Source organism: Neolamprologus multifasciatus, chromosome 11 (assembly GCF_963576455.1).
Source record: "Neolamprologus multifasciatus chromosome 11, fNeoMul1.2, whole genome shotgun sequence".
In the NCBI taxonomy this organism is placed as follows: domain Eukaryota; kingdom Metazoa; phylum Chordata; class Actinopteri; order Cichliformes; family Cichlidae; genus Neolamprologus; species Neolamprologus multifasciatus.
In genome coordinates this window covers 20,759,674-20,778,258 of record NC_140449.1, presented here as the reverse complement: position 1 = coordinate 20,778,258, position 18,585 = coordinate 20,759,674, and the positions used below count along the sequence as shown (strand labels likewise).

General features: G+C 39.5%; 1 protein-coding gene across 1 annotated transcript in view; it reads right to left on the bottom strand.

The window, feature by feature from the left end:
- Positions 1 to 3,865: 3,865 nt before the first annotated feature.
- kcnn3 (potassium intermediate/small conductance calcium-activated channel, subfamily N, member 3) overlaps positions 3,866 to 18,585 on the bottom strand; it is a 59,868-nt gene continuing 45,148 nt past the window's right edge. Inside the window, exons 8-10 of the mRNA XM_085177442.1 lie at positions 10,884 to 11,011; positions 9,667 to 9,736; positions 3,866 to 8,155 (exon numbers count right to left, since the gene is read on the bottom strand). Of these exons, the coding sequence (XP_085033568.1) occupies positions 7,739 to 8,155; positions 9,667 to 9,736; positions 10,884 to 11,011 (615 nt within the window). The 3' untranslated portion in view covers positions 3,866 to 7,738. The remainder of the gene's footprint in view (positions 8,156 to 9,666; positions 9,737 to 10,883; positions 11,012 to 18,585) is intronic.

The following is an 18,585-nucleotide window of genomic DNA, read 5'->3' as shown; positions in this document are numbered from 1 at the left end:
CCCTTAGTCCATGGGCATTTCTCAAGTCACAGCCTGACCTTCTGATACAACATACATCCTTTGTACTTGCTAAAGCATCGATATTGTTGTGTTTGTCCATTGCCAATTATTTCCCTCTGCACAAATGCAGCCAACTCTTTTTTCTCTCTTCTGAACAGACAGTTTTCTGCACCATCTCTTTAAAGCCCTCATACTTATTCCACACCGTGTTTGTGTGCTGAAAATTCTGAAGTGTGCTTTCATTAACTCATCTACACAAGGCATTTTGTAGAGGATCCAGCAGCGATGCACTAATGATACAGTTGGATTTGAAACAACTTTATTCTCAAAAATTTAACTTTTGCTTCCCTCAGAATAGTATTTTGTTTTTTTCCTTTTCCCTTTTTTTCTATTGTCTATTCTCCAGCCATTCATGTATTTGCTTCTGCTTATCCAATTCAGGGTTGAGGGATGGCAGGAGCCTATCCCAGCTGTCATAGGATGAGAGGCAGGGTACGCACTAGACAGCTTGCCAGTCTATAACAGGGCTAACGCTTCTCTATCCTCAAAATACAATGTTAAACAAAAATCCTTCTAATGCGTATACAGTTGTGGTCACAAGTTTACACTCCCTCATCATCGGCATGAGTGTTACAGTAATTTTAGGGGTTTTTATGATTTCTTTCTTCTTTTTCCAGGGCTTAATGATTGTGCATATACATCTTTAATGGCTTTAAAAGATTTTCTCTAAGTCACAGACTACACATACTGGGTCAAACATATACATACACTCACTTAAATCTTTTGTGATCCTGAAGGTTCTACAATGTCTTTTAACTTGACAAGGCGATTAACATCTCATTAGCGATCATGATTGACTACAACTGGTATTTCCTCTTTGCAGCCATATTAAGGATTTGCATGGCCGTTATTGGACTGACCAATACTCAGAACAATGGAGTTCTGAGTAAGTCCAAGGAACTCAGTGAAGATCTAAGAAGGAGAACTATAGATTTACACAAGTTGGGAAGGTCTTTTGGAGCCATTTCTAAACAACTGCAGATTCCAAGATCATCCATTCAAACAAATGTATGCAAGTACAAGTTATTAAGTTCTGGAAAAACCAGAACCTGAATTTTTTTTATTGTCACTGTAGAAATTAAACACTGAACAACAAAACTGAGGTGCAATTCTCTCAGTGCAAAATATGAAACAATCAGTCAATAACATTAAAATTAAATTAGAAAATACAATATCTATATATATATATATATATATATATATATATATATATATATATATATATATATATATATATATATATATATATATATATTGTATTGTTTATACAATATTGTTTATACAACAAACACAATTGATTTCATATTGCACTTGTCCCCATTTGCCAGTATTACTGTACCAGTGGTAAAATACAGTTGTAAACATGTAAATATGAGACTGTGTTGTAACACTGTAAACATCATCCACAAAGATTATATTGGATCATATTAATTTAGCAGCATTTAGCATAGTGATGGCTAAGGGATATAAGCTGTTCCTTAGTCTGTTACCTTTTTGTCCTTATGGATCTGAATGGTGAGGCTTTCAATCTAAAAAGCACCATACCAACTGTCAAGCATGGTGATGGTAGAATCGTGCTCCGGGGCTACTTTGTTCCCTATGATAATAGTACACTGCTCAAAGTTGACAGCAAAATGGAGGAGGACTACCTCCAAATTCTTCAACTCTTAAATCAACAGCTAGATGAAACTTGGACACAGCTGTTTGTTCCAAAAGGACATTGATTCCAAACACATGTCAAAACTGGCTTTGGAGTGGATCAAGAAGGCTAACATAATGCATCTGGAACGGCATTCCCAAAGCCCCAACCTAAGTGCTATTAAAAATTTGTGGACTAGGCTTAAAAGCCAGATCTGCACCAGGAAATGAACCAATTTAAATGAACTGTTCTATTCTGTCAAGAAGAATGATCAAATATCCAGACAGCATTATGCCAGAAGCTTGCTGATGGCTACCAAAAGCATCTGATTGAGGTGTAACTTCCTAAGTCATCCAGGTCATCGTAGTCTAAGGAGCTTGGAAAGAAAAGCGTCTGGACTTCTTTAAGTTGCTTGAAGTTTCACCTCTCATCCGAGAAGCTTCTTCAGTTCTAGTTTAAATCTGGGACTCTCCACCATTTGACCCTAGAACTGAAGAAGCTTCTCGGATGAGAGGTGAAACGTCTTCAAGCAACTTAAAATCCAGACACTTTTCTTTCCAAGCTCCTTAGACTTCCTAAGGGACAATTTACCAAATATTAATAGGGTGTATTTGAGTCTGTATGCATACTTTTAAATCTAACATTTGATTGTTTTTTTAAGTCATTAAAGACGTGTGCTGTACAATCATTCCACCTTGAAAAGAGAAATGTTCAAATAAATCATTAAAAGCCTCAAACTGTCATAAAATTCATGTCCATGATGAATGTATGAAAACTTCTGACTTCCACATTTACAATGTGGCTGTAATACTACATACTGTTGTATGACATACAACATAACCCAATTTCCTGCGGGGTCAACCTTCAGGATCAATAAAGTTTTATTGAATTGAAATTGAACAACATTTCTATGTACTTTAATTGTAACTCATTATGTATTCGTGCTGAATGCAAAAAAAAAGTACGAATGAATTGAGGGTTACAGCTGTAGCCCTTATTAGCTGGATGACAATATTAAATGTGGCACTTTGCTTGGGTTAAACCACAGAAAGAAAGAAAACAACAGTTTATACTTACCCTCACCAGAATCCCACATTCATTTATAATGCTGTTGGTGCCAGCATAGAGGACACTGGTAAAGCAGGAAGGAGGACCTGCTTCACACACAGTAATAATAAATAGAGGGAGGCTTGGCCACTGGAAAAGACTGGACACTGAATGTTTACACACCCACTCACCACCCACTGATACATCATGTCTCTCTCTGGTTTTTCTTCCAAACACTGTCCTCTCAGTTAGAATTGGATTCACATATATTCAAAGTCATATATCACAACGCCCACTAACTTTATTAAAACCCAGTGAATGACTTTGCGTTATGCCACAGTACATATTTTGTCTTCAGTACCAATCCGGTATGTTTTAATAACAGTGAGTACTTTTCTAAGTAGACAAGCCACCTCTAATCATATTAATATTGTATTGTGACATCAAAAACATACTTTTTAAATCACGACTGTTAATGTCACCGTAATTTGGCAAGCTAACAGTATTCAACAAGCCCAAGAAAGCAAAATATACTGCTAAAAAGTTTGCCTGGTTATAATGGGGTACTTCACAGTAGCTTAATTTTGCCATTTAAATTTGCAATTTAAACTTACCATACTGAAGTTAGCCGATCAATACTTATATTATTATAGGACTTAACAAATGAACGACTTAGCTAGCATAAAGCTTCCACAAAAAAAGCGTATTTTAATAAAACAAACAAACAAGCAAACAAACTTCCAGCTCTCTACTGCCCGTGAAGCGTGAAGTTACTGTCCAACGTTGTTCCAAACATCGCGAGAATGAGCGAGAAAAACGCTGAAATTCAAGTTGGGGGAGATTTTTTTTCCTTTTGACAGTGAAAGATACAAAGACAACAGAAAAATAAATAAAACGTGGTAGCAATTCTTAAAACTCCTACAGTATTTATATATTTAATAAATTACTGAACAAAACATAATATCTACAGGGTGAGTTAGTGTTTACAGCTGTTTTAAAATTACATGAATCCCCGAGGAATATGAAGTACCCGAAAAAAAGCATACAAACGAAATAAATAAATGATAAAAAAATAAATAAAATAAAAACTTAGACTCATTAAACATGAAAGCTGTAATGTTATAGATATATACTTTATTAATTCTCTCTGATAAAATAAAATTACAAAATAATTTCAACCTCAAACGGCACTTTCCTTGTTCGTGATTATTTAACGTATTGATAATACATATATTATAATTGTCATGACGAATGAGAAGAATACTATAGTTTAATAAGGTAAGATATCAGCTATAACTGCTTTTAATCATAATGGTAGAAAAGACTAAGCAATACAAAGCTATATTTCGTTAACAGCATACTGTACAATATTCCAAGCGTATGTAATTCAGTATTCCGGCCACAGCGTGTCGCTAAAAGATAGTTTTCAATATTGTCTTCAATGTAAAGGTAGGCTTGTCTCTTTTCCCATCACGTCATTACAATTCCTCTCAGATATATCTCAGTCTTTCATTTTATTTATTTCATGAACATCTGTTCCTTCATGGCCATTTATCCTTTGTAAGGTTTATTTGTGTTCCCTTGTGTTCATCCTTAGTCCACCTTCATCTGTTACAGCAGTCCATGTACAGCACTGTAACAAGTCCATGCCGAGATTTTCACAGTTATTCCCTCAGAAATATTGTCAAGATATCTGCAACGCCTCCTGCTATCTTTTGTCCCCAGTGACAGCAGCGTTCCCTGCCTCTTATTGAAGTCCATTTAAGAGAGAGCACTTTGGTTGTCGAGGTGTGTGTGTGTGTGTGTGTGTGTGTGTGCGCGTGTGGGTGTCTGTTCCTGTGTCTGTGTGGCAGTTTAAGTGACTGAGCAAGCGAGTTTGAGTGTATTTCTTTACACAGAATACATTCATGATAACAGTGAGCTGTTTTTCAGACCACAAGTTTGACAAAGAATGGCAGTAAAGTACAAGATCTACTTCCCTTTATGAAAGGACATAAAAAAAATCAACTAATAAAAACAACTTAGAGTAATACAGCTAAATCACTGCTGGATTTTAACAAGTGCCAATGACAGACAATATTTATAGAGTTGCATGTAGGTCGGTCTGACTTTAGTCAAGTAAAGGATTTTTTAAAATTGTTTTCATTGTTTTCAGTGCAGTTAGGCCCATAATTTGTTGGATAAAGAGACGACTTTTGTGATTTTGCCTCTGTACACCTCCACAGTGAATTTTAAACCAAGTAATCAGGATGTGATTGAAGTGCAGACTTTCAGCTTTGACTCACAGCGCTTTCCTGTTTTTGCATTAACTGTTTAGACACAGTCCCCCATTTTCAAAGGCCCAAACTTTGATTGGACAAACTAACATGATTTTAAAAGTAAGGAGCGTTCTAAATACTTGAATGAAAATCCTTTGCAGCCTTGGACATCACTAAACGCTGTGTTTCCTCTCTTGAGATGCCAGGCTTTTACTGGAGCTGCCTTCAGTTGCTGCTTGTTTGTGGGTCTCTCTGCGTTCAGTTTTTGTCTTCAGTAACTGAAAAGCTGCTCCGTTGGGCTGAGATCAGGTGAATAACTTGGTCATTGACGAATACTCCGTGTCTTTTTGAGTACAGCCCTGTACACTTTACAATTCATCCTGCCACTTCTGTTAGTCACGCCATCAGTAAACACTAATGATGGGGTTCCACCAACACTTCTCCCACTGTTTCTGACAGATAATGTGTTATCTTCAAATCAATAGGTGTTTCTCTCTTTCCTTCTCTTTCCTTCTTTCTTCCCATAATTCTGCCACAGGCTCATCTTTATTTAAATATTAATTTCTAGATGTTTTTTTAGGAAGTATAATCTAACCTACTTGTTCTTAAGTGTAACCACTGGTTTGCAACTTGTTGTAAACCCTCTGGATTAACAGTTACAAACTTACAGATGTAGACTTTAACAGTGATACACCTACTGTACATCCTGGTGAGAGGTTTTTTTTTTTTGACTCAGTTAGATGCTGTGAAGTTGTTTTTTAGCCATTCTTTCATCATCCATTTCAGTTGTTTTCTGTTATCTTTCTTTTCAAGAATGGCCACTCAGCAGTTGACACTTATTTTGAATTTTTAAGCCTAATGACGACCTCCCTCACTTGGAATGACCATGAAAAACTATGAAATAGAAATTCCACTCTTTGAATCATGTCATGAAATAACAAGGCAACAGGCCCCACCTAGCTATGAAGCTGCTTGTCAATTGTCAAGATACTTTTGAGCCTCTGAAAATGGGGGGACTGTGTATACAAATGTGGATAATTCTTAAACAATTAATGCATTTTTTTTGGTAAAACCTCTTAAATTAAAGCTGAAATTCTGCACTTTAATCACAACCTGTTTTATTTCTAATCCACTGTGGTGGCATGGAGAGACAAAAAGACAATAAATTGTGGACCTAACCGCATCTGCAGTAGATCTTTGGGTCAAAACACCCAAATTTAGTGGCATTAAACAAGCACTCGCACTAAATGTGGAGCATCAAGATTGTGCAAAGAGCCAACTTTAGAGTTTTGCTTGGTTTGTTTTAACGGGTATCATCTTCAGAAATCAATCAACCATTTTTAAATGCCAGTACAAAAAATATGTGTATAATAAGCTAATCTTTCTTCTAATAGCCGTCCCAGTATTAATGCACTTAATACAACTATTAATTGTCCACTTTCTGCTGCTGTCATACGAAACGTCCACAGAAATGAAACAAGACCAAAGTCTCATTCCAGCACAGCAAAGTACACTTTAAACATCAGTTCATTTCAATCTGTAATTCTGTAAATGCAGTAATAAAGTCCTGTAGTAGTTGTGTTAGGTTATTTTACCTTCAGCTACTGTCTTCATCATCACAAACAGACATTATGATGACTCACGTCCCTCTGTATCAGCTTGTTTCAGCGTGATCTATAATTTGTGTAGTTCACTGAACGGTTACAATTCTCCCGGCTGAGTAGTTAAAATGTCACAACTACGCATCGTAAGTCTAAACTACTGCATCAGCTCACACCCACAAAAGATAAATTGTTAAGATGAACATTTTTTACAGTGTGTCTACATCGCTTGGCAGTGCTCTATGGAGATTGACAGTGCATCATGTGCTTGGCAGTATTGGCTTTTAGTATCATCTTGTGGGCTAGTGCATTATTTTCTATGTGTGAGCGTAAATAGGGCCTTTGTGAGAGTCTGTATATTTGTGTTTGTGCTGTGTTAGCTCGTATTGCGTGGATGACATGATTTGTGTGTGTATATGTGTGTGTGTGTGTGGTGCATGCCACTAGTTATCTATTTTTTTATTTTTCATTTTTTTAAATCGTGGTCGTATTGATCGAACCTTTTGTTAAAGGGATGCTCGTTAATACACAATTAGCATTCAGATAGAAAATACATCATAAGGATAAAAAGTCATGGTCATTAATTCCTGATGACGGGAGTGAGGGATTGGGAAGGGGGAAGGAAAGAGAGGGAGAAAGAGAGACGTAGAAGAGAGAGAGATAGAGATAATAAAAGGCATTCTTCAGTAATTGGAGTGGATTCCATTTAGGAGTTCATATAATTATTCTTCGTTATTTCTCCTCCTCTCTCTTTCGTCCTCCTCATTCTCTCTACCTCAATTTCTCACCCTCTTGGCATCCTTCCTCCCCCTCACACCTTTTAGAGTCTCCATTTTATCCCCATTTTTCTTCTCCTTCCCTCATCAAGTAAAGCGCCCCAAAGTCCCTAACATGTCTCATCACTCATACAGGCCCTCCATCTTAATCCCATTATTTCTCCTCATAGTCTTCCTCCCTCCCTCTTGGAGCGTTAGTTTCCGAGGATCACCAGACATTTCTCTCATCTCCCATTTCTCTCCTTTAGTCTGAAGTGTGAGGACTAGCGCAGCCCCCGTCCTTCCTCCCTGTTTTTCCTCATATTTGTCCTCTCCGTGTCCAAGAAAAAAAAAAAGAAAAGAAAAAAAAAGCTGTCCTCAGCAGCTAGAGGTGCACGTGTTGGGGTTGGAGCTAGCCTCCAAGCTCCCCTCTGGGCTCAGGGGTGGGGGCGACAGAGGGGACTCCAACGCCAAAGTAGAAACTGGAGCTGAAGGTGGTGCAGGAGCTGTGACCTGGACTGGAGAAACTGAAGCTGGCGCAGTGGTTAAAGAAGCAGCAGGGGACAGTGGAACCACAGCACCTCCTCCTCCTCTACCATCCCTTGCATCCCTCTCCCGGAGCAGGTGAACCAGGGCAGCATGCTGGGCGCTGAGGGTTGCAGACAGGTGAGCGGGCAAGGCGTTGAAGCCCGCCGTGAGCTGCTCCACCCGCTGCTCCAGGGACAGCATCTGACGCTCCAAGTCCTCGCTGCGGTCGTTGAGCTCGGACATGAGCTCATACATGACACTCTGCATCTATGAAAGGAGAGAGTGGAGAGTGGGAGATGAGTCAGTGCACACGGCGTACTTTGAAGAAGGGAGACAGACTGCAAACACGTAAAAACAGGAAGATAACACAGTCGCTCTACGAAAGCTTGTTTTAAAAAAACAAAAAACGTTGGTATTGAATAAGGAGAGACACTAAGTAGAGCAGGGATGTCAAATTCATTTTAGCTGGGTCACATGCAGCCCAGTTTGATCTGAAGTGTGCTGGATGAGTAAAACCACTGCATAAAGGTAAAAAAAAAGAAAACAGCTTGAAACATTTTCCCTGTCTTTTAGCATAAAAAGTACATTCTGAAAAACTTTAATGAAAAATGAACAGCCTGAGGTGTAAAAATAGGTGAAATTTTAATAATATGCCTCAGTGTTTCCACAACTGACAGCCTGCTGACAATACAAAGAAATCCCACAGTTGTAAATGAAGCACTTCAGCACGGCTTAACCACCTTAGTAAGAAAGCTTTAAAACTGGCCGTTCAGGGCAACGACTCTAACAAACCTGGAGCAGTGACTGTCTGTCTAGAACTACCAATGCAATGCCAAATGAACAATAAACTTTTTAATTGTGATGTTTTTCTGCTGTTTGAACTGTGTGTGTGTTACATATGCCAATACATATACATACATATTTTGTATGCAATTTTCTGTAACTACTGTCTTTGTCTTCACGAGGGTATTTTAAATCCCATCAGCCCTGCCTCCTGTCCCTGCAAATGTTTACACTTAGGTGAGTCAGTTTGTGGACAGACCGCAACTGGTCACCCACAGTTACAGAATAAGGTAAAGTATAAGAAAGAGAAAGACTAAGCACAAATGACAAAAAAAACTAAGAGGGATTAGAAGTTAGAAATCACACTAGACCGGGCTTTATAACACTGTGAAGAAAGAAAAAGAGCGAGAAGAGAGACGATGAAAGGAAGCCAACAGAATGTCCCTGCCTTGCACATCCCTGTCTCTGTAACCATGGTAAATGCACAAGTGGCCAATTGAGACTGAGATTGCAAAATTGCAAAATATTTGGTACTAAAGGCATCGCTCCTCTGAAAGAACACACACACACACACGCACACGCACCCTCGTTTAATCTTTGTCTCCTTCTGATTCGAATCTGTATCTCACTCACTCTCCTCTGTTAGCGTCTCTTTTTCACACACACACACACACACACACACACACACACACACACACACACACACACATACACACACACACACACACACGTGCGCTTACATTCTCACTCAAACACCCACACAGTAACAGAAAAAACACGAGCACTCCCTCCTCTCGTTTCCTCCTCACTCTCTCACTCAGTCATCCCTGTTTTAACACTTCTTCTGGTTGCTAGGAGACGCAAAGCCACAGAAACAGGCAGGTCAGCATGGAAACGGAGAAATGCTGTGCAAAATGTTCGGGGGGAGCAAAAGCATGTCAGGTATGAGCGACTAACCTGTATGCAAAAATGAAGAGCACTGATGTGTGCCTCACCTTTGAGAGATCCACTAGTGTGTTGGCCTGATCGCTGAGTTTCCTCTGCTCCATTTTCACGCTGCGTAATCTGCAAACAGATGCACACATAAAACACACATACAGGGTGGAAACCCGGTAAATATGCTGTGGTTGGACCAGAGAGTTAATCCCTCAGGGTTCAGACAACACCACTCTGGAGCGGTCACCTTGCCAAGTTGAGCTTCATTTCTACCTGCAGTGTGTCCCTTGATTTGAATGTACAATAACAGCAAGCACACAGTGTGGACTGAAACATAGTAATCTTGTCATGAAGTAGAGAATACATATATTTGTATATATATATAATGAATGCAGGAAAAGAAACATTAAAAGTTAAAAGATAATTATTATTAAGGAAAACGTCTGGGGCACAAGACCTAGAGGGAAATAAACCAACAGGAAAAAATCATTGTACTTCACTCCAATTAAAAGCCTATTGGACTCTCAAAGCACTATACAATAATTGGAGAACTAACCTGTGTTTTCATAAAACAGACCCTGTGAGGCTGACTTTATGAGACTGCACCCCCAGCTGAGCCCGTCTCCCTGTTATGCTAACAGATTTTAACCACAGAATGTACCCTTATTCTCATCGAGTCAGCCCGGTTGCTGTGTTGACACAGCCAGTCCACAGTCCACATGAATAAGGATTAGCCTTTGAATGTTAGAATTAAAACAGCCTTACATCTCTTGACTCTGGCTTTTGAACTGTCCTGGAGTTGAACCGTTAAAGATCAAAGGATCAGGAAACATTTACGGGATCCTTCATTTAGATGCTGGACGGAGGATATACAAAAAATCTTCTTCTTTATGTGCGTGAATTACACTCTGTGCACTTGTAACAGCAGCATCACTTTTTGGGAGAGATGACAGGGTGATCGGAGTGTCTCTAACAGCACACAATGCACTGATTATCCATTCCCACAAGTGTATTTGCCTGGATTGAACCTGCCCTTTCGTAGATGATGAATCACATCATGCGTGTGTGTGTGTGTGTGTGTGTGTGTGTGTGTGTGTGCGGGGATTAATGCATTTTATCTGATGATCAGCGTCGATTCAACCTGTGGGTGGATAGAAAGTACAGCTGATTTCAAAGGCTTCATCAGCTCAGCAGCGCCGTCATGCGCATGTGCTCGTGTGCACGGGCGTGCTTGCATGTGCGAGTGTATGTAGTTGTGTGTGAGGTGCGGTCTCACTGATGTATAGCCTGGAGGAACTTCCGCTGGTGTTTGCGGACTCTCGAATGGTCGATCTTCTTCATCAGCTTGGTGTGTTTGTAGATGAGCCAAGTCTCTCTTAGTACGTTAGCAGCTGCATTCTTTATCTGCTCCCAAAAAAGAATAAGCACACATATACACACTTATTGTTAGCAACAGGTGGTCCTTGGCAACTGAAACTGGCAACAGGTTTGCCCAGCCCTCTCGTCTTTCTCTTTTTTCCCCTGGTTTTGCTATTATCTATGCAAAGAAGAAAAAAAAACACTAAACCATCATTCTCTTCTTAGAGGCTGCCCTCGTTCTCTCTGTCTCTTTCTCATGCTCCCTCTCTCTCTACACATACCGGCTTGCCTGCCAATGCTTTTCATGTGTGCATAAACAGCTCTCTCCTTAGGGAGATTGGCAATGAGAACCAACAGGAGTCTCCCCCTCACACACACTTCTCTCTTCTCTTGGTTTGTCTACATGCCACATTATATCTTAGACTTATTCAAATGGGGCTGCATTATCTTGGCTGGCTGAAGTAATTCAGCGCAGCACCATCGCAGTGTATTAAAACCAGTGATCTTCTGTTTAATTATGACAACAACTGAAAGCAACAATCGCTGCACAGTCACTGCACTCAAACTAGCTGTCAAAGGCATTCCCCATCTCTACAGAGGAGGAACATTAGCCTATGTAATGATGCTCAGTTGTGGCGAGCCATTCCAAGACGGTTATTTTTCTTCACTTCATTTGTTTGGACCAGCAGAATGGGAGATTTCTTTGATTTAATAAAATGCCTATTTGAAATGTCAGTTTCTGGTCATTTTCTATAGATAAATATCGGGATTCTTCTACTTTCTCACGGCTCCATACTTGTTCCTGTATGTTTCATGTATTTTATAGGTTGCTATGTAATTACAACACAGGGGTCTGACACCCATCGAAAAAAGCGAGGGTGGACACCATAGAGAAGGGAGAGAGAATCTGTAAGGACATAGATTGAATGAGAGACTTCAAAGAGATGCTGAGCATTGAACAAAGAACAATTATACCCCCGTCTGAGGAGCACAAAAGACCCCGGCAGCTTGGCTAATCAGCACCCATCCACCGCAGTCAAGGACTGCTCACTCACATACACGCCTACACATACACACATGCAGACACACACACACACACTATTGGCTACAGATGAAGAGAGTAGGAGGCCGTGGGCCTTGCAGATGTGTTTTCAATGACATAGAGGAAAGTCAAACCAAATAGAGCTCATCGAGCGAACTATAGATAATATATAAGGCCCCCGTGATTCAGCAAATTCGACACGTTATCCACCACTTTTAAAGACAGTAAAGATAAAAAAAAATTACCTTTATTCTGCTAATTTAAAAAACACACAACAACAAAACTTACAGTAACCCTACAAAATAAAACACATTTATGTTAAAATTCATGGAATGACATAATTTGAATGTGCAAGCATCACCTTCCAGTGTGCATCAATGGGATTACAGAACTCCCAACCGTGTAGCAAACACAGGCAGTGACGGACCTGCAAAGATCTTAAAGAGTCATCACAACCCTGACATGCTGTTTAATAGGCCTGGGGCGCTAATGTTGTTTATATATAACATGTTTATAGCAGCACTTTTTGAGACACTACATCTAAACTACATTACATTAGATATGCTGCTGAAGGATACATGTAAGATTAATTAGTATTAACTTACTTAGATTATGTTGGAATAAATAGAGTTCATTATTGCTCTCTCTCTCTCTCTTTTTTTTTACAGACACTAAAGAGAACATTCAGTACTGTTTAAAGCTGTGGGCCCTTTGGTAGACTGAAATGCCAGATCTTGTTTATCACATGATTAATGGCTGCAGGGTGAGTGAAAGATGATGATTGATGGCATTTTGTGCCTGGCTGAATGGCAGGCTGCGGAAGTTTTTCCACAGTTTTCAAGCACAGGTCCAGCAGTGCAGAGGGAGTCTCCACGGCTGCATTTTTTTTCTTTCTTTTTTGTGCAGATGATTATAAAGCATCCTTTAAATCCTGGAAACAAAAAATTAAATCCAATTGTGTATTTCTTGCAAAGACCCCACCACCGGCACACTGTATTTAATTGTCTCTCTCCTCCTGTGAATCAATGTAGATATCGATGCAAAGACAGATACTCCATTAACAAAGCTAACAGACTCAACATGAACCGCTAAGAATACGCCACGAGAAACCAAATGACAGCAGCGGCAGCCATTCCTGGACCATATGGCTTGTACTCGGGCAACCATGTTAGGGCCATCTGGCTGGTTTGGGTCAAAGATCTGTTCTGGCTGCTCCCCTGTGTGGCACACCTTATGGCAGGTACACGCAAAGTCTGTTAACGCATGGGGCTCCCACTTCTCAGCATGCTAGGCAGTTGATGACATGTTGCAGAATATAAATTAATCAGCAGAAATAGAAACATTTTACTGAAATTACTATATATATATATATATATATATATATATATATATATATATATATATATATATATATATATATATATATATGTAATCCCAGTTTATAATACATTAAAAACAGAACGTTTACATTTACTAAATAAACATTAACTGAAATACCAAAACTGGGAAAAGAAGGGAAGAAGAGAAATAGACTTTTTTTTTCTCATCAGTTGGAAACAAGATCAGAGGTAAAGCTAAATTGCTAAACCAAGAAAGACTCAACCTTTTTCACCCTGGAGGTCCACATACCAGGATTATAAAGACACAACCACTGCCATTTTCAAAGGTTGCCAAGTGTGGCACTTTCACTTAAAATGAAATCAGCTTCTTATTGCTGCTGTGACTAAAATGGATGTAGAATTGTTGAGAATTTTTAGACCAGGTTCAACACCATTAGTGTCACTGACTTACATAACCTCACTGGCTATTTTATTAGGTACACCTGTTCAGCTGTTTGTGAACCTATCATTAACGGGAATATCTAGTCACACGGCAGCAGCTCAATATACTCAGGCATGTAGACATGGTCAAGTTGACCTGCTGAAGTTCAAGCTGAGCATCAGAATGGAGAAGAAAGGGAATTTAAGTGATTTTAAAATTAGCATGGTTCTTGGTGCCAGATTTGCTGCTAATCTACTCTGATTTTACCACACAACCATCTCTAAAGTTTACAAAGAGTGGCATGCAAAAGAGAAAATATCCAGCGAGCAGTAGTTCTCTAGGTGAAAAAGTCTTGGTGATGTCTGAGGTCAGACTGCTTTCAGTAGATAGGAAGGTAAAAATGAGTTTAAAAAGAAAACACAACCAGGGAATGCAGAAGAGCATCTCTGGGCAGCAAACGACCACACCGGTGTCACTTCTGTCAGGTAGGAACAGGAAACTGATGCTAAAATTCCCACACATGCTCACCAAAATTGGACATAAGATATGAAAAATGTTTCCTGGTTTAATGAGTCTTGCTTTCTGCTGTGACATTCAGATGGTAAGGTTTTAATTTGGTGTAAACGACATAAAAGCATGGATCCATCCTGGCTTCAGTCAGTGATTCAGACTGGAAGTAGTGGTGTAATGTTGTGGGGGATATTTTCTTGGCACAATTTATGTCCTTTAGTACCAGTTGAACATCATTTAAACACCACAGCCTGCCCAGCTAATGCTACTGACCATGTCCACCCTTTCATGATCATAGAGTACCCTTCTTCTGATTGCAGCAACTGCGTAAAAAAACTATCATATCATGTTAGTAATTCATAGTGTTGAGAGATAATACATTTTTTTGCTGGAGATTTTCAAGTCTCACAAATGCAGAAACATTATATATCAAAATTTATTCTAAATGTATTAATTTTGGCCCTACAGTTTTATAGCTGTAGAGTAGAACTGGAGAGTTTTACTCAATTGGACATTTAAATAAAAGCCTAGCACTTATGGGGTTAATGACCTGTGCATGTAATTAGTAATTAGGCTCTGAGATGCTGGACACACAATGGTGTTTTTCCAGTGATCAGAAAACAAACAGACGAATTGCCTTGGCAACAAACTCATCCATGTGCCACTGTGACACGTGGCCTTACCTGCTCTGACCTTCCCTTCACAGACACACTGACAAAGGGACAAGGAGACACTTAGGCAGACACAAACATGGCCACACACAAGGACAATAATCACTATTTCAGCATCCAAAGCAAAGGAGAGTGATGCCCTTAGGCTCAAGTTAAAGGTAAAACAAATCAATAAAATCACAGAACATTAAATTACAGTTAAAATAATCACTGGATCTTATTAGGGGGCTAACACATTTTCTACATTAGAAGGAAGCTCACATGCAGGTTCAACTGGCAAAAACTGAAAAAAACCCCCATCAATGAGATATGTAAATGCACTCGTGGAGCATTGAATGAATCCAAACCATCACAATATGACTATAATAATAATGAATAACGATATGCTTATAAATGAAAAGGCTGCTAAAAGTTATTTTTGTTATGTGGAGTGGAAGCTAGCTTAGTGGAAATCTTCGGGGGTTAGACTGCTCCCATTTGGCTACTGGTGTAAACATTGGAAGGCACTGCGGCACCTCCTCCTTGGCCAGAGTCCAGAGTGCACTCTGAATATTCAGACAGGCCGAAGCTCTGAAATGTGCCGGAGGGACTCGTAAAAGTGCCCTGAATTAAGTAGTCGTCCAGTGTAAAAGCAGAATATGCATCCCGAGTGCAAATTTCTAGAAAGATTTTTTTTTCCAGCTTCTAACTTGGAACGAGAGTTTAAAAGCCTGAAAAAAAAAGTAATGACCTCAGATACAGACGGTGTCAGCCACAGTCACACAGTCAACTGGCTTACTGCTTCAATAAAAGGAATTTAACACTGGAATTTGACATCGTAGCGCCATCAAAAGGAAGGAGATGTTAGCCCACTGACTTAGCGCCTGAGCAAGCATGTCCTGCTTTTCTCGGTGTCGAGTGAGCTCTCTGAAAGTTGAGGGTGAAATTTTGACCAAATGGGCTTCCAGCAGTGCTCTGAATCAACCAGTGCTTCAGTACATAGCCACAAAAAACAGCAGCAACAAACCAAGAATCGAGAAGAAAAAACAGTCCTGGCATCAAACAACAACAAATCACACCTCACACACACACAGTAGTCAACTTAAGGACTAGGTTAAATGCTATTTAATTAACATTTGCATTAATCCTATCAGAGGGAGAGACTTCACTGAGCACTGCATGAAAATTAACTCGGTGCATCAGTCTTTGGAAGGAAATCATTCTCCCCGATAAGGTTATTAGGCCCTCCACACGCAATGTGCACTGCACAGGGGTTCAAAATATCAACTTCAGTCTTGACATTGCTCTGCATAAAAAACTGATCGAGGATGAAAGCAGCAAGTATTCATCAATCATGAAAATAGAAAGGATTTTAAAAAATTGTCAAAAAGTGTCAAAATCATAAGGAAAAGTTACAGCTAGATTTTTGGGCTCAGATTTTCATGCTGGTGATGAACCACACCCTATTCTTTACACAACATTACAAAATTACATTAGATTGCACAACACCTCGTTCAGATCAGCTAAGAGCGTCTCTCTGGCATTTAATTGACATTCTTGTTAATCCTTCAAAGGGAAGTAGACAGCATTGCAGTGAGTTAGAAAGACAGACTGTGTGCTTTCCTGTCTGTTTGTGTGTGTGCGCACATATGATGATGGCAAGATGTTGAAGCTATTGTTGCATTATTTATTATAAAGCTTTGACTGATTGTATTCTCTTGGTACAAAGATGTGGCAAAGAATGGCCCCGGCTATGTAAATCAATGTGCACACAACAGCTTCAATCATTGGTCTCTCAGTGATAGGAGACAATTACCGCAGCATAAACCGTAGACCCTTTGAAGGGAAATGTCACCAAGCAGCATGCTGCATATTGCTCTAGGAGGCCTCCGTTACTTGATGAGCGGGTTTATTAAGATCATGAATTACCTGTATTGATGATTGCATTTGCTTTAAAATATGAATATAATCTTTTTGCTTGAGGGGCTAATAAAATTGATCAGTGTAACAAAAAATACAATACGTTTTTTAGCTACCAGTTAAAAATTTGGGATTTGATGTGACTTTCCTCAACCTTTAAACCTTAAGGTACACATGTACCGCAGCAGGTACTTTTGTAATTACCAGGGGATTGTGAAAAAATTGTAAGTTAGCTGAATAAACGATAAAAATTCATTTGATTATAGTATTTAGCACATTTACGGTCACAATTACCAGCTACACAAACCACACAGCCTCCACATAACCTGATCTGCATCGAGTTTAGCAGAAAAGCTGAAAAGGCTAAAAAACTAATGGAAAAATGATTGATATGTACACTGTCTGCCACTTGAAGAGGTGAAGATGAATTTGCATTTCAATGAGGAGTATGAATGCAAATTAAGGTAACCTGCTGAAACAAGAATCTTTAGGCCTGCTAGCAGCACGGTGAAGCTGTGCTTTGAGCTAAATGCTAAACCGATCATGCTAATATGATCAGACTACACCGTTTCACCAGGCTGTTAGCAGGCCCAAAAACTCACATTCACTGTACTAACAAAGAAACTTTTGAACATTAAAACAAAAGCCAAGTTTCTACAGGCAAGGTGGTAAAACACTTAGCAAAACATCTAACGTTAGCTCAAAGCACTGAGTACTGCTGCAAAATTTAAATAGCTATTAATTTGATAATTAAAGCCCAATCACACTGGTCGCTAGGGAAAAAGATATATACCCGACTGTTTGGGAGTGATTGCTGGAGGTTGGTGGCAGTCGCTGTGAATTGCTAAGCCCTCTATTCACACAGGCCATGAGACCAGTCAGTGAGCCCGTGGTAATCATGGGTTACTAGAGAAATTACTAGAGAATTTGCAAGTTGCTTCTGTTGCTAAGAGAAATTGGTTGCAAAGAGGTATATGGTGTTGCATCGAAAACCCTCTTACGATTGCTGTTTACATGGAAAATGGTAACTTGTCTGCAGACACTCAAAAACTATATGCCACGTTAGGGGAAAAAAATGCAACATAAACCATAAACAGAGAGCAACACTTGTGCCTTTTAAGACGTTTTGACTGTTGCAGTAAGGCCTGTACAGTTTTTACTTTGAAGCGAACGCTCCCTGTTTTGGGTTTGCTTTGCACTTCAAACAATGTCACCACCAATCGGCGAGTAGTTGGCGACAGACTGTGGACAAATTTGTGCCTTCCATGAAAACAACGGGCAACCATTACAACATGCTGGCAACCAAAGAGATCACAAGATTTTGGGTTTACCATTCTGTATACAACTGCTTTCACTTAGTGAAAATGTTGGAAACTGGTCAGGGAATACAGATTTTACCCTAGTGACAACAGATTTTAGGGGAGCTGCTGGCTGATTTCTAGACCAGTGTGACTGAGACCTTATTAAACTAAAATGAAAGCCACAGGATTTGAAGGTCTTAAATAACCAGGCCCCATCTTATCTTAATGACCTTGTAGTACCATATCACCCTATTAGAACACTTCGCTCTCGCTCTGCAGGCCTACTTGTTGTTCCTAGAGTATTTAAAAGTAGAATGGGAGGGAGAGCCTTCAGTTTTCAGGCCCTTCTTCCAGTTTGGATTCGGGAGACAGACACTATCTCTACTTTTAAGATTAGGCTTAAAACTTTCCTTTTTGCTAAAGCATATAGTTAGG